Raw genomic sequence first — 20,759 nt, 5'->3', positions numbered from 1 at the left:
ACTTCTCCCCAGCCTTCCCAGGCAGGTTCCCTCTCATTCCCGCCCGCGTCCCAGCCCCTCTGCCCCAGCCCGTGGCAGGACTGCCACCCAAGCCTGGAGCTGACCTGGCCAAAGCAGAGTCGGCAGCTGTGGCCGAACAGTTCATGGAAGAAGGAGCCAGCACATGGGTAAATGGACGAGCAGGCTTTGCCACCAGCACTCACTCTGTGGCCAAGGAGCCTCCATCCCGCAGTGCATCTTACTCCAGACCGCGGGGCTCCCACAGCTCCTGCACCAAGATGCTGCAGAGCTGCCCCACAGGGTGCGGAGGGCATCCAAGCCTGTCTGCAGCGACAGCAACGTGCAGACCCCACCATCCCCTCTGCTGGAGCTGGAGAACAGGCAAACCACCCACAAACTCCCGGACTCCTGACTGTCTCGGGTTCCAACATCCGCCTGACAAGAGGCCGGGGAAGTGGCACCCAGAAGCCGCTGGGCAGGAAGGGGGTGGGCCTGCCTGCTGTGCCTGGGCCTGTGCCCCCACATCCCACATGACAGCCTCCCCTGGCCTCCACTCTGCAAGGAAGTGACAGAAACTTGGCAGAATCCAGAGGGCCTAGGAACCTTGGTCCTGCAGGACTGTGCAGCCCAAGGGGCGGCCCGCACTGCCCACCTAGTCCTGTAACCCTTCCGGGTTCTCCACTCCAGTTCCCTGGGCAAGGCTGCCTCCTGGCTCTCAGAGATTTTACAGCTGGCTGTGGATGTTAGACGGTGCTAACTGGTTGGGCACTGTGGTTCATGCCTGTAATCCCAACACTCTGGGAAGCCATGGTGACAGGATCACTTGAGCCCAGGAGTTCAAGGCCAGCCTGGGCAACACAGCGAGAGCTGGGCGTGGTGGTGTGCACCTGTGGTTCCAGCTGCTTGGAAGGTTGAGGTGGGAGGATCGACTGGAGTCAGGGAAGTTGAGGCTGCAGTGAGCTGTGATTGTGCCACTGCCTTCCAGCCTGGGTGATGGAGCAAGACCCTGTCTCCAAAAAAAGTAAAAGTTGGCTGGGGCCAGATGTGGTGGCTCACGCCTGCAATCCCAGTACTTTGGGAGGCCAAGGCAGGTGGGTCACCTGAGGTCAGAAGTTTGCAGCCAGCCTGGCCAACATGGTGAAACCCCATCTCTACTAAAAATACAAACATTAGCCTGGCGTGGTGACAGACACCTGTAATCCCGGCTACTTGGGAGGCTGAGGCAGGAGAATCTCTTGAACCTGAGAGGTAGAGTTTGCAGTGAGCCGAGATCAAGCCACTGCACTCCAACCTGGGGGACAGAGTGAGCCTCTGTCTCCAAAAAATAAATAAAATAAAAATAAAAGATGCTAAGTGCACTCTCATGCTCATAGGTCCATCAAGGGGTGAGCAGGTACACAAAACATGGCTTATCCACACAGTATTTTCTTCAGCCTTAAAAATGAGAAAAATGCTGACACTTGCTGCAAAACAGATAAAACCAGAGGACACTCTGCTGAGTGAAATAAGCCAGACGCAGGCAAACCCAGCATCCCTCCACTTGCACTGGTCCCCAGAGCAGCCACACTTCAGGTCGAGACACAAAGTGGAATGGGGTTGCTGGGGCTGGGGGAGAGCAGCGGGGAGCTAGCGTTTATTGAGCGCAGAGCTTCGGTTTGGGAAGATGAGAAAGTTCTGAAGGTGGAGGGTGGCAGTGGCTGCACAACACGAATGTACCTCATGCCACAGAACCGTGCACTTAAAAATGGCTAAAATGGTGAATTTTGTGTTATGTAGATGTAGGCAAGAGGAGGAGGGGGGAGAGAGGAATTCATTGACAATGCCCGGACCCCACCTCTGAACTCAGCCGCAGGTCGTTTCCCGGGCGTGGCTTCCCAGTCTCCAGACAGCAACTGCCCGGCTTCTGGAAGCCCCTCCTCCCCCGAGACCCTCAGCGGCGTCCAGCAGGGCCGTCCCTAAGCCTCTGTGGGGGTGATGCTCTAGGCTGTACCCATGGTGCCACAGGGCTAGGGCTGACCGAAACTGACGGTGCCACGGGGCTAGGGCTGACCGAAACTGACGGTGCCACGGGGCTAGGGCTGACCGAAACTGACAGTGCCACGGGGCCAGGGCTGTGACCAAAACTGGGGAGATTGTAGGGCAACATTGGTGCTCAAGTACAAAATTCCACTTTGTCTTTCCACAGCACACCTGGGCTGTCTGACTCCATGGGGGCCCCACATCTTGGGAAAGCCGGGTGGACAGCTGAGAGCAGGGCACATCGCTGTCATCTGAGACACTCAGGACCCCTGCCGGCAAAGGAACCCCAAAACCCAGCCTGGCTCTGCTGGCACACTCATGTCAACACTCCCAGCCTCGGAGTCTGTTCCTGGGGTTCTCCTTTGACCTGGTTCCAACGTGTCAGTAGTTTCCTCAAGAATTAGTTACAAAAAGTCTTTAACATGGTGTTCACTCTTAAAAAACAAAGGTGTTAAATAAAGCAACAGTCTTCTTTTTGAATAGTTTAATAGTTGCTATTTAAATAAGGCTTTGGCGTGCTTTTCCACATTTTTAGGTTTTTTTCTTTATGTGTACACCTTGCAAGATGTATCATTAACTCATGAAACCACCAGCTCCGCAGGCAATGAAAAGGGAGGTAGAAAGAACGCCAGAGGCCGGGCACAGTGGCTCACGCCTGTAATCCCAGCACTTTGGGAGGCCGAGGCGGGCAGATCACAAGGTCAGGAGAACAAGGCCATCCTGGCTAACACTGTGAAACCCCATCTCTACTAAAAAATACAAAACAAAATTAGCTGGGCGTGATGGCGGCGCCTGTAGTCCCAGCTACTCGGGAGGCTGAGGCAGGAGAATGGTGTGAACCCAGGAGGCGGAGCTTGCAGTGAGCCGAGATAGCGCCACTCACTCCAGCCTGGGCGACAGAGCGAGACTCCGTCTTAAAAAAAAAGAAAGAGAAAGGAGAGAAAGAAAAGAAAAGGAAAGGAAAGGAAAGGAAAGGAAAGGAAAGGAAAGGAAGAAAGAAAGAAAGAAAGAAAAGGAAAGGAAGGGAAGGAAGGGAAGGGAAGGAAGGAAAGGAAGGAAGGAAGGAAGGAAGCCAGACAGGTGGGTCTGTGTGTTCTGGTGCATGGGGCCCGCCCCTGAGGAAGGTGCCAGCCGTCCCTGGAGAGCAGAATCACCAGGCCTGGGAAAGCCATGCAGGTTCGAGAACCTGTGCCACGGCCATGCTGGGCAGGGCCCAAGGGGTGCCCAGGCATCTGCCCACTGAGAACACTGTTAGTGCAGAGGGATCCACAGGAGGAGAGAGCGGCGCCAGGGTCCCAGAGAAGGGCAAGGGTCTCTAACCCGCCACCCACCCACGCCCTGGGGGTCTCTGTCAGGCTGCTGGGAGACGCAGAGACTCTGAGGTCGTGTCTCGTGGGTGGCTACTGGGGGAGGCTGAGTCGAGTCTGGAGACATTTCTGGCTGTTGTCTGACTGGGAGGAGGGAGGGTAGGTGCTGCTGGCAAGGGGTGGGTGGAGGCCAGGGATGCCTTTAAGCATCCTACAGCGTACAGGGCGGCTCCCACTACGGAGGACGTCCTGCCAGAGACACAGCAAAATGGGCTGGGGTTGGGGAGGCTGCAGCCTGGTGCCAGCCTCACATTGGCAGGCGGGCGCTGCAGGAGGCTTGCGGAGAGCATGGCGGCTGCAGGAGGCTTGGCGGGACCCACGGGAGCCTTGGCGGGACCCACAGCACTGTGGGAGGCTTGGCAGAACCACGTGGAACAGATCGTGGTGGGAATGAGGCTGCGCCGACTAACAATAACTCCACTCACCCGAACGGCCACACCAGCCTGTGAGGAGGACAGGGCCGAGCCCGCTGGCAGGAGGAAACTGAGGCCCACAAAGCAGCGAGCCTAGTCCGGACCCAGGCCCACCCCACCCTCCTGCCAGCTGGTGTGGACTCTCCTTAAGGAGCTTCAGGCTCTACAGTGGTTTGCGTTCCTCTCTGCTCATACGTCTGACATGGAGTGACCAAGTCCCACACACTGAGTCCCCTCTGTCCCGGGGCTGCCGGTGCCTGGGTCCTCGGAGAGGCTGTGGGGTTGGGGGCTAGAGGTCCTCGTGGGTGGAGCTCAGGTCCACCCTCTGGGCCTGTCCAAACACCAGGAAGGTGCACAGCCCCAGGTTGCTGATGATGGCCACAAGGTTGAACAGGCAAGTCCAGGAGCCCGTGGTCTCGATCAAGTAGCCGCCCAGACACACACCCACGACACCTGCCCAAGAGAGGCCCAGGTGGGCTGAGCATTCCCGGGCAGCCCAGGCCCCACGCCCACTCTAGGTCCCAGGGTAGTGCCGGGGAAGGGCTAGGGGTCTAGCGCCCGATAGAAGCCCCCACGGTTCCCAGGGCTGAATTCGGTGTCCCAGCTGTGGGTCAGGCTCAGACTAGGAGGGTCTTGGAGGGGCAAAGATCTCAAAGGCCATCCAGGAAATGGCCTGGTGATGAGCCCTCCTTGTCCCGCTGAAGGGGAAATGGGAGCCACAAGCCGGCCCAGGCGAGGCTGAGCTGGAGAAGGAGCCCCCACCATCCAAGGTACTCAGCAGGCCAGGTGGTGTCTGGGGACCCTGGGCTGCCAGGATTGGAACCTATTTATGAGTCAGGGCAGATGGCGACCCTTGAGCCACCTGCTGTCAGCAAAGTCCAGTGGAACCTGGAAGGCCTGCTCTGGGGTCTGTGCCCTCCCCTGACACCGGGACCCCCTCTGAAGGGAAGCACGCCCCCACCCTGCAGCCCCTCGGTGGGCTCAAACCCCACAGACAGGGGAACTCCTGGGCGCAGAGCCCCGCCCCTCACCTGCCAAGGCTCCAGCTGTGTTGGCCACACCTGTGAATAGGCCAGAGCGAGAGAGAATATGGACGGTCAGCGAAAGCCCTCTGGGATCTCCCATGGCCCACCCACCTGGAGGCCCAGGGAGGGCCAAAGCTGGGGTGGGCAAGGTCCTCACCAAACAGAAAGCCGGCGCAGGACGGGGCCAAGTCCTGGATGTTAACGGAAATGCCACTGCGGGGAGGAAAGAGGGTGGTGAGCGGCCAAGGGGCTGGGAGACGCTCAGGCCTGCTCCCTGGCCAAAACGCTCCAGCCCTGCACACCACGCCAAGCCGAGCCCCAGCCGCCCGTCTTCATGGAGGACCTGGTGCAGGAAGCATCTCCTGAGAGTAAAGCACTGTGGGGAAAGCACGTTCGCACCAATCACACACACGTGCTGCTCACTGATGGAAAGTGCTGGTTCCCACAGAACTCCTATTGAGTCTTCGATGCAGTCGCTGCCCAGCAGCTTGGGAAGGGGGTGAAGTGTGAGGAAGAGACTCAGAGAGAGGCGGACAGAGATGCCTCTTCACATGCACGGGCCTGGGGCATGCAGGCAGCACGGTGGCTCTGGTGGATGGAGCAGTCGGCCCTCACCTGTGGTTGAAGGTCTGGAGGCCGATGGAGGCTGATGCAAAGACCACAGACTCACAGAAGCTGGAGGTGTGGCCCAGGCACAGAGCAAAGACGCTTGAGAGGCCAAGGCCCATGCCCTGCAGGAAAGCACCACTGTGACGGGTAGGCACCCGGCCTGCCTGCAGCCGGGCCCTCTCCTGACTCGGCCGCCCGACAGCTGCCCTGGGCACACTGCACAAGGGTCAGGTCAGCTGGGACCGAAAGAGTCTCTCGGACCAGGACCCCAGAGGAGATCTGGGAGGAGGCCCCAAGAATCAGCCCCGCCCCACGGGAGAGGCCCTATTCGACGTGGGCAAGCCCAGGCCTGGGCCCAGAGGGGCACAGGATGCTGGCCCCAGCCTGCCCCCCGACAGCCATCTAAACAGCCCCCTCTGGACCCCGGGGCTGGGCACGTGGAGAGGCCTGGCATTTGCCTGGTCCCAGACATCAGGTGACTTGGGGACACAAGCCTGTGGTCCTGGGAGACCCTGAACAAAGCAGGGATATCCAGAAAGAATGACTGGAATGATTCTCCTACCTGCATGAGCTTCCGCACCGTGATGGCTCTGTAACCTACAGGGGAGGGACAGCTGTGTAACCTACAGGGGAGGGACGGCTGTGTAACCTACAGGGGGAGGCCAAGGAAGGGGCTCCCATTAGGCCTTTCGTGCTGGCACCCCAGACGGCGCCCAGAGGGGGTCCCATCCTGAACAGCTGCAGAGGGGCAGCAGGGGAGGAGGAGGCTTGGGGCTCAAGACAGCTATCCCGTGCTCTGGGCAAAAACGTGCGCACACACGTGTGTGTGGCACAGCTACAAGGCAGCGCCTGTGCCCTTGGAAGTTCCCAAGGCGTGGGTCTGGGCAGAAACACAGAAGAACAGCCACACAGCAGTTACAGAGGTGGAAACAGGCGAGCGGCCCCACTTCCTCTGCTGTTCCAGATTTTCTAGCTTTTCCACAACGCGTGTGTATTCCTTTTGCAATTAGGAAAAACACGAACATTCTAAGAATAGGCATACATGTGTGGAGAGAGCATGTGGGCACACGTGTGCATCCGCCTGTACCTGTCTGTGAGGACACTGCACTAGGGGAAGAAACACGCAGCCCACTTGGGGCTCATCCCAGCATGGGTCTGGGGCACATGGAACAAAGACAGAAGCTCTTCCAAAGGTTCAAGGATGTTTGCAACCTCTGACCCCACCAGGTGCCTTCCCAGAGGGTCAGGGGCTGCATCTGGCCCCCAGGGGCGAGCTCCACGGTCACTGTGAGACCAGACCCTCTCACCACAGTCTAATCCCACCCTTTGAGGAGGAGGCCGAGCCTGGAAAGAAGTGCCCCTCTATCCCAGCTCTCCATGTGCTGAAGCTGCACCCCCAGGAGAGGAGCATCTTGCCTCTTGAAAGTGAGGCGAATCAGGGTGTGATCCCCCGCCCCGGTCCCCTCCGCGGGGCTCACCCTGATTGATGAGATGATCAGAGAGAAACCCGCTGAATAGACTGGCAGGTATCGCCAGCAACCAAGGCACCACGTTGAAGATCCAACCCTGTAGTGGGAGTGTGGGCTCAGAGGGGCAGGGCTAGCACCCGGCCATCTGGAAGAGGATAATCAGGCTGGACAGCCCCCCCATGCCCACCACTGCCCAGGAAACTTCTCCGCAGGGCCAGCCCTGCTCCTGGGAATGTGCAGCTCTGGAGTCTTGACCGCCACCCGGGGGGGCAGCAAGACAACCTCAGAGAAGGAACCGTACTGACCGCAGGTGACCCCTCTGTCCACATCCCGGGTCCTGCACCGGCCTCCTCGGGCCCTGACGTCGGGCTCTGCAGGCCACCAGGTCACCGGTGAGGGCTGGGAGGGCTGCAGCCACAGCCGGAAGGCACCGAGCGCCCACATCATTTCCAGCCTCAAACACAGAAACCTGCCCCGAGCATGGACTGGGTCCTCCCCAGAGGAAGAGCCTGGCGGTGCCAGGACCCTCGGAGTCCAGGAGGAGCCAAGGGTTCCACCATCTGCAGGCCAAGGACCCTCAGTGCCTGGTGCAGCTCAAGCCCCGTGCCTTCTGGGCACTCCTTCACCCTGCAGGAGCCCCCGACTCACCTTGGCGTTGGGGAAGGTCTCCTTGAAGAAGGTGGGCAGCCAGGAGATGAGGACGAAGAAGGAGCAGGCTGCAGAGAGCTGGGAGATGACGGCTGCCCTGCGGGGCCCAACGGTGGACCATGACTCTGCTGCTGCACAAGCTGGCCGGGCCTGTGGGACCCACCCCGAGAGGCCTCCCCTGGGGGCCAGAGTCCCACCTCTCTGAGCCCTAGGCCCTGCTGGCTCAGGGGCTGTCAGATCCAGCCAGGTTCACACCCCCATGGGCACCAGCCGCTGCTCCAAAGGGCGGCACAGGTCCCAGCTCACCAGACAGCAGGCTTCCGGAAGAGCCGTCTCCAGGGGACTCTGCTGTGCCTGGACACCGGCAGGCCTTGGGCCAGGACTCCCAAGGCCAGGACGAGATCTGAGGGAGCAACGGTTTCAAAGTGATGGCTATCAGGGTGGGAGGCGCCGTCCGTTTCCAAAGGATTGGGGATTGGGGGTGGTTCCAGAGGGGTCAGCAGCCCTCATCCACACCTCAGGCTGCACACGGGCGCCGGCCTTCCGCCCACACCTCAGGCTGCACACGGCCTCCCGTGGCCTTCCCTACCAGGCACCTAACCGTGCTCTGAACGACCCTCCCCACAGCATCCTCCAGAGCCCCCTCCTGGCCACCCAAAGGCTCGGCTCCTCCTGCACCCTGCCTTGACCTGCCCAGCAGGTCTTCCTGGGTGTCTGCCTTAGCCCTAGATGGAACCTTCCAGACCGAATTAGGTGGCAGAGCCGCTGACAGCTCAGCACCTGAGCACTTTTCCTCACTGGCGGATTCTTTGAGAGGTCAAGGCCGCTGTCTCCGGGCTCCTGCTCCAGGCTGCTCAGTGGCTGCCACCAAGGGAGGAGGCACTGGGCAGCCGTGGTGCCCGGCACTAGCTCACCCGGCCTGCGTTACCTTTTCCACTCAGCAGGTACCTGTACACGTACCACACCCAAAGCAAGGTGAGGCTGCCGGAGAAATAGAAGACGCTCTGCCAGCCGTACCATTCTAGGAGCAGGGAGCCCACTGCCCCGGTCAGCAGCGTCCTGCAAAGACAGGGGGAGCGTGGCCAGGTCCCTCAGCGGCACCCCTCGGGCGAGGAGGGGCCTCTCAGAAACCCCACCTTGGTGCAGGCTGAGCCCCTGGAAAAGAAGGTGTTTTCATCGCCTTCAGAGCGGCAGTTCAGAAGCCCCCGTCCCGGCCTATTTTGTTAAGGACTTTGGACACACGGGGCCAGTCGGGCCAGTTGGGCGGCTGCTGTGGAACTCACGTTGTTTTTCACATCTTGCTTCCAGGGCTTCACTTTGGCCTACAATTTGTCATGTGGATCCTTTTCAACTAAATGGCACCGAGGAGGAGACGGTGATGAGAATATACTACAGTGAAACTCCACACGGTGTTTGTGCTTCAAACCTCATTGAGATTAAAATTCAAAAATATTTCTAGATGCAAAAATACTATGATGGCCAAATCCAACAACCCCCATCCCCTGTCCCCGTGATCTCATTGTCCCAAATAGCTCCTCAGAGGCTCCCTTCTGGGTGCAACCTGGCTGGCAGCCCAGCCCCCATCTGCTGCAGAGACCCCTCCACTGACAGCCCAGCCCCCATCTGCTGCAGAGACCCCTCCACTGACAGCCCAGCCCCCATCTGCTGCAGAGACCCCTCCGCTGGCACCTGCGGGAACACTTAACATCATGGCAAAAGGAGGAAGAGAGAGACCCAAAGCGGGGCCTGGCATCCAGATGGGGCCTCCTTCCTCCCGCTGAGCCTCTGCGGGGTGGACACAGCTCCTGGGGCAGCAGGGCTTGGCTTTGGGCGCCAGGACGGGCTGGGGTAGCACTCTTCCTGCCCCTTCCAGTCCACACTTGACCCTCTCTCTGCTCCCCACCTGGGTGCAGAAAAACCGCAGGACACCCAAAGAAACCAGGTTTTGGAGAAGTGAGGATTCATTCTTTTAGTAGGAGTATATCCCCTCTGTTTATCTGAAATTCACATTTCTCTGGGCAGTCTGTTTTTATCTGATGAATCTGGTCACCCTGGGCCTGCCTGGGGCTGCTCCTGGCCCCACCTACAGGGACCGCCTCCGCCCCCTGAACCTCAGCAACAGTAACATGAGGGCCCGAGCCCAGCGATTGGGAAGCCCCTGTCAGCTCCTGCACCTATCCACCCTGCTACAACCATTGGGAAGGTCTCCCACCCCAGGCCCGGCCTCCATCCAGGTTGCCAGCATTGCTAGAGGGTCTGGAGCTGCCCAAGGAGTGGGCATTGGGAAGGAGGACCAAGGGGCACAGGGTTACTGCCTTGTGGATGAGGACAAGCCGTCCTCCAGCCAGCTGAGAGCCCACCCTGGTCCAGACGCTCCAGGGCTCACAGACCCTCCTGTCGGGGGTGGGGGCCAGCAGAGGGTGGGGGTGGCATCTGGCTTCGTTAGCACAGATGAAAGAACATGAGATGATATGGCCACTCCCCCAACCCATGTCCCCAGGTCCCAGCCTCATCACCTGCCAGCCACTCCAGAAAGGCAGAAATATGCACAAAGCAAGCGCAGTGCCCGGGGCTGCCACCTGCAGAGCACAGCCTTGGGCTACAGAGCCCAAAAGGCGCCTGCCAGACCCACCTCACCCATGGTGGCCCTGCAGGCCATGTGGCCCATCCCCCACACAGACCAGGGGCCACTTGGCAAGGGGCTCATCTGGTGGCCTCTCCTGGGCCCCATCTGAGGCCAGGACTTACCCAAACTGGGAGCCGGCGCCCACGGTGCTGTAGGTGAAGGCTCGCTCACTGTCCCGCACCTTCTGTGACAGCAGGCTGGTCAGGGCAGGGAAGTAAACCCCTGCAGCGAGTGGAGGGAGAGTCTCTCGGGGTCCATCCAAGGAGGCTCATCCCGGCCCATCTGCTCAGGTTTGGGCTGTGATTCCAGAGGACGTCCACCTGTCCCTCTCGCTCACCTCACCCACCCGAGGGACCAGCAGGGCAGGGTTTTTTGTGCCACTGAGGAAACAGACTCCTTTTGGGTGAGGCTCGCTCAGGGTCATGCCACTCGCATAGCTGCGGGAAACACCGCTGCTTCGAAGCCAGCCCTCCCATCCCACGAACACGCACACGCACATGTGCACACTCTCACCGCCGGCCTCCAGCTGTGCTCTACAGAGTCCTGGCACCAACACACACACGCAGCATGTGCACACGCACCTGCACACGCACGGGTCCACCGGCACACCACTTCTTGGCAGTGCTGCACGGTGCTCACATTGACGCAGATACACGCATATGCACGAAGATACACAGCTGCATGCACAGAAACCTACCGCACGCGTGCACAGACACATCCTTCCCCCAGGAAACCTGCCTTTCCCTGTTGTATTAACTGAGCTTCCTCCCAGGATCTCTTTTGGACCAAGTGTTCTCGGCCGCTTTAGAAGTTTGGAAACCACCTTACCACCCCATGCAGCCCCACATTCAGAGGGCTCTGAGCCTGGCGTTGTGAGGGGAGGCACCACGGAGCCACTGTGACAACAGAAGCTTGTACCCCAAACCCACGGGCCCTGTCTACAAGGCGCTGATGCTACCCTGCAGGAGGGCATCGTCAAACAGACGGCCACACACAGGAAGTGCCTGCCTGGCCAGTGCCTGTAACTTTTAATCGCAGAGCGCTCACTCACAGGCTCACAGCTCAGAGGCAGGGCCTATCCCTCACTCCCTCGAGGGAGGCTGGGGGCCGCCTGGCGGGGCTCCGTGGGGTTCCCTCTAGAAGTCCGATACCCCACAGCAAGAGCCACAAGTCTTGGGACACCCGGCGTCTCTGCTCTGCCCGAGGACAGCGTGCACAAACACGGCAAAGCCAGCCACAGGTGGTGCCCATGGTTACCACGTGGCTGCCATTGCTACCCCCCAGACCCCCAGAGTAGGCTTGTGGGCACAGGATGACATCTGACATTGAGACGTGCCAGACTTTGAAGGTTTCTAGAAAACAGAATGTGCCACAGGTGCCAAGTCATCGTAGCACAACAAGCTGGCCCCCGCAGAGGAAGCACAGCTGGAGCTGGCAGTGAGCCCACGGGGTCTGGCTGCCTGCTGGGTCCCCAGAGCTGCCCACGAGGACAGCTGCCTGCCCCAGGGCTGAGGGTCTTCTCAGTGACACCTAGGAGGCATTGGTCAACCCAGTCTGAGGCAGTGCCACTGTTTTCTTCACAGCTTCAGCCTTAGGACCTTCCTCCCTCACCCCGAAGACCCTTCAGTAAACAAAGATGAGGCCCCCACCCCCCGCCAGGCCTGTCCTCCCCTCCAGGTGGGTGCAATTTGTTCGTTCCTCCCCTCCTCAAGCTCCTGCAGTGAGACATGGGCAGTGCCTGGGGAGGTGGTGATGCTGGAGGGGCTGGCTCTGGGATGGGGTCTCACAGTAAACACACAATCCTAAGTCCTCAGTTGCACTCACTGCACCCTCTTCTGAGGGTTGGCCATGCACAGGGCCCGGTGGGCACTGGTGGTAGGGCCCTTGTTCTCATGTGAGACCCTGTGACCATGAGAGTGGCCTCTCTCCTGGGCAGACCCCCTTCCTCTGTTACGGAGAGAGTCCCAGGCAGCACCTTCCAGGCGTCACCTTGGGGGGTGAGAGTGTGGAGAGGGAGGAGAAAGAGACCTGGGAGTGAACTCCCCAAAGTCTCTGGACTTGGGGGAGAGGGAGGGCAGAGGTTCTAGGGGAGCCATGGCCAGGGCTCTGAACCTGATGCCGGCTCAGGAAGGTAGGGGGAGTCCTCAGTGGGGAGTCTGGATGGCCCAGAACACTGGGGGAGGAGTAGCCAGGCCGGGAACTGCCAGTGGGTGGGGCAGCCAGGCAGGCTGGGGTGGGGTGGGCAGGCCCCTGCAGGCTGGAGGCCTAGCTGTTTTTCCAGGGGACCTCAGACAAGTAGGGGCCCCCCCAAAGCCCCCTTGGCCCCCCACCCACCTTGTTCTCCTGACAATTAAGGCGCTCCAAGGCCCTAGTATTGGAGGCATCATCAGAAACATGTGACCAAAATTCACAAAACCCAGAGTCCCACAGCAGGTCCCTTGCAGCTGGAATCCACCACTGAACTAAGGTGTTTGGTAACAAAATTCAGGGGCAGGAGCAAATTCACTATGCAGGTGTCCTCTGTGATCCTGTGTGTCACTGCAGAGTGTGCACTTACAGAAGGCACATGCATGGCCACACGTACACACGCATATGGGCATGCATACGCACATACACATGGATACAGGCATGCACACCACCTGCACACACACGTGCACACTCACACGTGTGCATGCACACATATGTACACACATGCACAGCACACACATACGCTCACACTGCTTGCACACACGCATCTGCAGGGACATACGCACTTGCACATGCACACACACTGGTGTACACATGCACGCAGGCATACCCATACACACACACTTGTACACTACCTGCATGCACGCGTGCACCTGCACACAAATCCGTGCACACTCCCCTTGTCTCCCCATCTGGTGCCAGAGAGCGTGAGGGAAGTGCCTGAGCGCCCCTTACCTTGGAGCAAGCCCATGAGGATGCGTGAGAAGGTCATGAAGGCCAGGTGGGCACTGCTCAGCTGAGCGAGCAGCGGGGTGACGGCTGTGACGGAGCCCCAGGCAGAGGCTGACAGCAGGATGACCTTCTCACCCCCAATCCTGGAGGGGAGACAGAAGGCGGTGAGGATGTGGCTGCGCAGGACCAAGGAGCACCACCCTGACTCAGGGCCGCCCTCGAGTGGGTGCTCGGAGATGGGCCTGGCCTGTCTGCCTCTACAGGGCCTGCTCATGACCCCAGAGCTGCCTCGTGAGGAGACCAGGTACTCCAGGGGAGCCGCCTGCCTCCTCTGCCTGCAGGGCCCTGGGGCCTTGCTGCGCCTGGCCTCTCCCCTCCCAGCTCCCATCTTCCTCCGGGTGTCTTCGCCCAAATTTATCCACCAAGCTCCTTCCCTGGGAGTTGCATCCTCTGTGTGCAGCAGCACAGCCAGCCCACTGGCCTCTGGTGGCCCCAGTGGAGCAGCCCCCACCAGCCTGGAGATGGGGAAGGGGGCAGTTACCGGTCCCCGAGGTGGCCGCCCACAACCTGCGTCAAGCAGTAGCCCCAGAAGAAGCTGCTGAGTACGATGCCGGCCTCCTTCTTGTTCCAGCCAAAGTCCTGGCTCATGGAGACAGTGCAGATGGGCATGCTGGAGCGGGTGCAGTACAGCAGGCATGTGCCCAGCAGCAGCGTCCCTGTCCATGCCTGGCACTCGGGCCTGAGGGAGAGGAGATGGTCAGGCCCTGGGGAGGCCCCACGGCCCTGCTGCTTCGAGTTTGTCACTTAGAGACCTCCCCCGAGCTGGGGGACGTGGACTGAACGGGGACAGCTTCGATGGAAGGCAACTTGGCAAGCATTCAAACGCCTAATCACACCTGTCTGCTGACCCCTGGGAGGACACAGGCAGCCAGAAATGAGGCACAGTGACGGCTGGGAGCAGCCGAATGGCCAGCACTCAGGCAGGTCACAGCAACAACTCATCCCCACAAAAGGTGCCTGGGCTGGGCTCTGCTTATTCCCCACGATGGGCGACCAGGCCACCAGGCCCCCAAAGCCGAGGACCAGCAGCACGTGGTGCCACATTCTCAAGCCTCCCTCGGTCCAGGCAGGCACCAGGCAGGCACCGGGCAGGAATGACAGCTGAGAGCCCACTGACTGTGGGGGTGGGGTGTGGTGGGCAAGGGGCCCCCAGAGCGGCCAGGTTGAGGCACCACAGGAGGTCCTAGCTGAGAACCTCAAGGCAGGTGGGGCTGGGTGGCCAGGAGAGGACACAGTGCCAGGGGGACGGTTGGCCCCTTGGAGGAAGCTGGGCAGGGGTGAGGCCTTCCCAGCCAGGGCCTCTGAATTCCGCACATGGCTCCTGGCTCCTGTGCAAATGAGGCTCCTTGGCTGCTGTTGTCCCTGAGTAAAGAGAGTTATAGGGAAGCTCCATCCCTGGGTCCTGTGGTTGAGCCAAAGGCACCCGTTGGGGGTGAGCTGGGAGGCTGCTGGGGTGTGCAGATGTGTGAGGAGAGGTGCACGGGCTGCAGGGCCATGGGGGTCAGCAGGACTCAGAGCAGCATACAGGGCTGGACATGGACAGTCCGCTAGATATGCAGACTTCTCTCTGTGCCCTGAGATGGATGGGGGCACTGAGTGGGGCCCCAGATGGGGAGGTCGCCTGGGGGAGCTGGGTTTGGAACTTGCTGAGTCAGATGCTGGAGAGAGGGCTTGGGCAGGGTCAGCACTGGATCGGCAGTGACTCACAGAGGAGGGAAGGGCCTGGGAGGCAGGATTCCCCTGCCTCAAGCTGGGGGAGGGGAATTAGAGGATTTCCCACTGGCCACTTCCAATTTTTGTGAAGCAGGTGAGGATGGCCCCTGAGAGTACGGGCTGTCAGGAGGGCAACAAGGACAAACAGCCACTGCGAGGTAGGGGTAGGGGCCAGGTCCTGATGGCACGCTGGGTGCTGGTCACCCCTGGGAGGCCAGGTCTGCACAGTGGGGAGGGGAAGTTGATGCCAGGGTCCAGCCGGGGCTCCAAGCCTGGGGCCTGAGTCATGGCCAGCGAACCAAAGGGGTTCAAGGTATTAGTGCTGGGAGTCTTGATGAAGGGCAGGACTGAGGACTGGCAGGCCAAGGAGAGAAGGTCAAGGGTGAGGGCCAGGGTGCCATATGGACAGCCTCCGTGGACCTCAAAGTCACCCAAGAGAATGGCAGGAGTCAGCTGAGGAGGCTGCAGCCAGGAGCCAAGAGCCAGCATCGCCAGGGATAGGGGACATCCAGGAGGAGGAGGCCGCATGGGCCTCAAAGAGAACAGGGGAGAGGGTGACCAGCAGACGAGTCGGACACTGGAGAGTCTCACCCCACCCTTCCCAAAAGGTCCTGTCTGCCCGTGCGGGGAGCCGGCTGCACTCAGGGGGTATGCTCCCGAGAACCTGCCAGAGTGGACGAGGGTGTGCCGTGGACAGAGGGGTAGGTATCTGGCCTTCCTGGTGCTCTCTGCAAGTCTATGCCTGGACGCTTCCCACAGCAGAAAAGACCACCAAGTCAGGCACTTGTCGGTCTTGACCATGACCTTGACCTTGACCATGCCTGAGGTCAGAGCCAGGCCGGCCAGCTCACACTCCCAGTCCTGGTGAGGGAGGCCCAGTGAGATCTTAGAGGCAAGAACAGCTGGCTCCAACACCTCCCGCTCTGCCAGAGGCTGTCCCGCTCCAGCCCCTCCCCACATCAGGGCCAACCATTAACCCCTGAAGTCTGGAGAAAGTCGTGTGGAAGTGCTGTCTGTCCTGGAACTTAGCTGTGAGTGTGGTTTCGCCAGCATCATTTGCAGCTTCCACTCTGGGACAACTGGCTTGCCCCATATCTGGCTGTGGCCTGGGTCTGGGGACTAGGTCTGCTCCCTGGGTTACCACAGGACACAGTCCTCACTGCCAGCCCGCCTAACCCAGTACAGCCCTGGCCTCCATGCCCTGCCCTGGTGTGGTTGATACCCGCAGCTCTGTTATTTATCTGGCCCCAGGCTCTCTGTAAACAGTTTGCATTGACTTAACGCAGGAGGCTTGCAGAAGGGACGTGGGGGCCCCACTATTAACTTTCCACTAAAAGTCACACAGTCCAAAGGTGACTTTAAAAAGGAGCTTTAGGGCCAGGTACAGTGGCTTATGCCTGTAATCCCAGCACTTTGGGAGGCGGAGGTGGGCAGATCACTTGAACCCAAGAGTTCAAGACCAGCCTGGGAAACATAGGGAGGTCCCCGGCTCCACAAAAAGAAAAACACAACTTTAAAAATTAGCCAGGGCCGGGCACGGTGGCTCACATCTGTAATCCCACCACTTGGGGGGGCTGAGGAGGGTGGATCACAAGGTCAGGAGTTCAAGACCAGCCTGGCCCACATGGTGAAACTCTGTCTCTACTAAAAAGACAAAAAGTAGCCAGGCGTGGTGGCAGGTGCCTGTCATCCCAGCTACTCTGGAGGCTGAGGCAGGAGAATCACTTGAACCTGGGAGGCGGAGGTTGCAGTGAGCTGAGATCAAACCACTGAACTTCAGCCTGGGCGATAGAGCAAGACTCCATCTAGTGAGACTCCATCTCAAAAAAACAAAAACAAAAACAAAAACGAAACAAAACAAACAAACAAAAAACAATTAGCTGAGTGGCTGAGTGTGGTGGTGTGCACCTGTGGCCCCAGCTGGGAGGTGAAGTAGGAGGATCACTTGAGCCCAGGAGGTCAAGGTTGCACTGAGCCAAGATTGCACCATTGCACTCTAACCTGGGTGACAGAGATTCCGTCTTGAAAAAAAAAAGCGGGGGGGAAGGTGAGAGACCTGTGTCCAGGTGGCACCTGCCCCGCACTGTCTGGCTGTTAGCTAGAAATGGCAGAAAGCTCAGTGGCACTGATTTCCACCCCCATTGAGGCCAGCACAGTACTGAGAACACAGAGCCACTCCCTGACCTCCTTGGAAGGAGGAAGTCAAGAATAGCCCTTCCAGGCAAGCAATCTGCCCTATGCTGCAGGCAGCAGCCACAGCCCCTTCTCTGAGCTGGGCAGGTGGTGCTGGCCAGGCGGGCACAAGGGCACCCTCCACAGACGCTGGGAAGACAAGGATGTCAGGCTGGAGAGGATGACCCATACAGTCAGCTGCCTGAGGGCTCCCTAGGACCTCAAGCCCGGAATCCTCCATCCTGCTGGGGGCGCAGGAGGCGGGGGGTGCCAAGAACCGGAAAGCTTTGGGCAGCCTGAACAGCTTCCTCCCACCACTCTGCACTCCCTGAGCCCAGCAGGCTGCTTCCTGTGAACTTTCTAGAGCAAACGGCCCCTGTGCAGAAGCAGCATCCACGGCTGAGCAAACAGGTGGTCACATGGCCCCTGATTCAGAAAAGGGAACTGTGCCGGGGCCAGGCCAGGAGAGCAGCAAGCTGGAGAGGACACTCGAGTGTGGGTGCCACCTCTCCAGCTCTGTTCTGGCCTGGCCCAGCCTCCGTGATGTGGCTGCAGGAGGGAGGGCTCTTGTCCCCGCGGAGGGCTAGGAAAAGGCGTGGGCGTGGCAGCCTTGACCCACAGGCCCCTCCAGAATGCTTGGCGCTACCCAATAAGGGCCTGCAAAGGAAGTTGCCAGAACTGTGGCAAGGGTTCTTTTTGAAACCTCCAGCCGGGAGGGACGCAGTGAAGGCGGAGCCACTCATACCGCCTGTGAGGAGGCCCCGAAGCCCCGGGGAGCTGGCCCTGCCTGGCAGGCCTGGATGAACGTGGGTGGGGGAGGAGGAAGAGAGCAAGGGGCAGGCCCTCCCCTCCAATTGGCGCCTGGCAGGGAGACTCTTGGGCTGTGATCTGGGCTGCCAGTTTTTCCCACGCAGCCAGCGCTCCCTTCATCTGGGTGCCGACGTCCAATGGTGGCACTGCCCCTTTGGGCCTTCCTGCAACTCTTCCCAGCACTTCCAGGGTCCTCAGCCGTCATAGAGCTGGGAACTGGTGAGGCCAGAAGGTGCCATTACCTTGCCATGGTCAGGGTAGGTATTCTGGGGACTCAGTGCGGGCAGGAGACTGCTCTGGAACCCACAGGGCCTGAGTCTAGGCCCAGGGTCCAGCCACTTGAGGGCTCAGCCCAAGACCCAGAGCAAGGGGGTTCAGGAGTGTGGGGGCTGCTCTCAGGAGCTCCCTGGCAGAGGCCCTCCCCAGCTGGCCAATGGCCCGCGGTCACCATCTCACCCGGTTTCTGAGGCATCACCTGCCCAGGGAGCCTCCTACAGGCAGCAGTGCTGGTGGCCAGGCAACTTGCCTAGGCCCTGCTTCTCCCCACCACCAAATGCTCTGAGAGCTGAAGCCAGCAGGGAGCTCGTCCCCAGCACACAGCTGGCACATGGTGGCAGGACCCCCGTCCAGCTGCAGGCTCCAGCTCATGCCCCATACCCAGCCTCCTGTCTTGGCACCTGCCTGTCGGGGTCATGCACACACAGGGTGGTCCCACCTGGTGGGGGCTATGCCTCCTGACCATCCAGGACAATGCTCCTGGCCTGGGGAACATGGCCCTGCCTGGAAGAGCCCCAGGAACACTGGCTGGGATAGGGCACTTGCCAGGTCCAGTCCTGGAATCTGATGGCAGGGAGGAAGGACAGGGCACTCACTTCCTTCCACCTCCCAAAAGGAACACAGGAAGCCCTGAAGCCAGAGGAGCCCGCCCAGCTCAGGGCTCCCCACCTAGCATCGTCCCACCCAGCAGCATCTCAGCTCCCTCCCCACAGCCCCACCCCAACTGCTCTCCTCACCCCCTCCCCCGCTCGCCTCACCCCCGCCACACCTGGACCACTGGCTGTCCCCGGCCCTGTCCCTCCGGGCCTCGTCTGGGGTTGGCTGCATCGGGCTTGGGGTGCTCAGACGGCGTGGGTACAGCTGTGTCCCGGGGCTGCCTCCCAGCCCAGGCCGACCCACCCGGGCAGCACCGCCCAAGTCCACGTGTCAGTCCCAGCGGCGCTTCCGTCTGGTTCTCCCAGGACTTGTCGCCCCCAGACGGCCACCAGGGCGGGCAGGCGGGGCAGGGCGGGGCATACCACTTGGGCGCCCGCCCCACCCTGCTGACGTCCCTCCCTGCTGCCCCATAGGAGCGGGGCCGACGGTCGCCCTGGCTGGTCTGACGCACCCTGGCTCAGCCCCAGCTGAAGTTAGTGTCGGAGCAGAGGGGGGTTCCCAGCAGCAGGCCGGTAAGACTGGGGCTTCAGAGAAGGGCCCTGGTGGTGAGCCTGGTCCCAGAGGTGCCAGCCCATCCTTTGGACACCACAGGGAGCCACGGGGCCGTCTGTCCTCTGTCTATAAAATAGGGGGTGATGGCAGTCTCTACCTCACCAATCAAATAAAATTAGGGATAAAGTCTTTTTTTTTTTTTTTTTTGAGATGGAGTCTTGTTCTGTCACCCAGGCTGGAGTGCAGTGGTGCGATCCCGGCTCACTGCAAGCTCCGCCTCCCGGGTTCACGCCATTCTCCTGCCTCAGCCTCCTGAGTAGCTGGGACCACAGGCGCCGCCACCAGGCCGGGCAAATTTTTCTGTATTTTTAGTAGAGACGGGGTTTCACCGTGTTAGCCAGGATGGTCTCAATCTCCTGACCTCGTGATCCGCCCACCTCGGCCTCCCAAAGTGCTGGGATTACAGGTGTGAGCCACCGCGCCCGGCTAGGGATAAAGTCTTAACCAAGTGCAAAGAGAGTAAAAGTCCAGGGTGACTGACTTTTAAAATGGATCTCTCAGGGCAGGGATGGGTCCACTCCTGAGCTCTTGGACCAAGCCTGGGAGAGCTGGGCAAATCCAGCGCTGGCCAGTGTCTTCTCAGCAGATGCCTGTGAAGGCTGTCATTGGCCCCTGGGATCCTGGACTAAAGGTGCCCTGAGCACCCATCACAGGCCAGGCTCTGGGCTCAGGGGCAGGGGTGATGGGGTGGGACCCCCACTCTGCATGCTCCTGCTGCCGTGCCGAGGACGAAGCCGGCAGGGGAAGGCCAAGACCATGCAGCCTTTCCCCAGGAGGCGGCAGGGCCTGCTCCTCAGGCGTCACCCCCACCTCCACTAGGGCCCACCTCAGTCCACCCTCCACGCAGCAGCCACCACCCAGCGGCCGAGGAAGACACACCTAAGGTGGGGCCCTGCACTTACAACAGGACTCCTTCCCCCCAGCCCCCAGCCCTCAGGTCTCCAACAGCCCAACCCACTGCACTGCAGAGCCTGTTCCCAGAGCCTAGTGCTGAACAGATCTTAAAGACACAGCCCCTTAAAAAGCAAGGCCGGGCCGGGCGCGGTGGCTCAAGCCTGTAATCCTAGCACTTTGGGAGGCCAAGACGGGCGGATCACGAGGTCAGGAGATCGAGACCATCCTGACTAACACGGTGAAACCCTGTCTCTACTAAAAACTACAAAAAACTAGCCGGGCGAGGTGGCGGCGCCTGTAGTCCCAGCTACTCGGGAGGCTGAGGCAGGAGAATGGCGTGAACCCGGGAGGCGGAGCTTGCAGTGAGCTGAGATCCGGCCACAGCACTCCAGCCTGGGTGACAGCGCGAGACTCCGTCTCAAAAAAAAAAAAAAAAAGCAAGGCCATGCTTTCATCCACCCTGATGTAGGGCAGGGTGAAAAGATGGTGGCAGAGAGAGGTTTATCGCTCCAAACAGCCCTAGCCCACAG

The 20,759-nt window shown here is 60.2% G+C and overlaps 1 protein-coding gene across 1 annotated transcript; it reads right to left on the bottom strand.

Moving 5' to 3' along the window:
• Positions 1-2,972: 2,972 nt before the first annotated feature.
• SLC17A9 (solute carrier family 17 member 9) lies at positions 2,973-19,459 on the bottom strand. Its single transcript, XM_033187035.1, has 13 exons — positions 18,896-19,459; positions 13,637-13,834; positions 13,099-13,238; positions 10,299-10,398; positions 8,479-8,609; positions 7,857-7,953; positions 7,551-7,647; positions 6,912-6,999; positions 5,996-6,030; positions 5,440-5,555; positions 4,982-5,037; positions 4,831-4,860; positions 2,973-4,252 (listed from the first exon to the last, which is right to left on the bottom strand). Exons 1-13 carry the CDS (start codon positions 18,952-18,954, stop codon positions 4,089-4,091), a joined length of 1,311 nt encoding a protein of 436 aa, XP_033042926.1. The 5' UTR covers positions 18,955-19,459; the 3' UTR covers positions 2,973-4,088.
• Positions 19,460-20,759: the final 1,300 nt, after the last annotated feature.

The sequence above is a fragment of the Trachypithecus francoisi genome, unplaced genomic scaffold, assembly GCF_009764315.1.
Source record: "Trachypithecus francoisi isolate TF-2019V2 unplaced genomic scaffold, Tfra_2.0 Lachesis_group21, whole genome shotgun sequence".
NCBI classification, from domain to species: domain Eukaryota; kingdom Metazoa; phylum Chordata; class Mammalia; order Primates; family Cercopithecidae; genus Trachypithecus; species Trachypithecus francoisi.
Note: the sequence above shows the minus strand (reverse complement) of the source record. Positions and strands in the feature narration are given on the sequence as shown.

Coding starts and splice junctions, on each gene's coding strand:
- SLC17A9 (XM_033187035.1), bottom strand. CDS start 18,954: ATGCAGCCAACCCCAGACGAGGCCCGGAGGGACAGGGCCGGGGACAGC. Junction 13,239..13,636: donor GGCGGCCACCTCGGGGACCG/GTAACTGCCCCC, acceptor TCTCCCCTCCAG/GATTGGGGGTGAGAAGGTCA. Junction 7,000..7,550: donor AGACCTTCCCCAACGCCAAG/GTGAGTCGGGGG, acceptor CTCCCACTACAG/GGTTGGATCTTCAACGTGGT.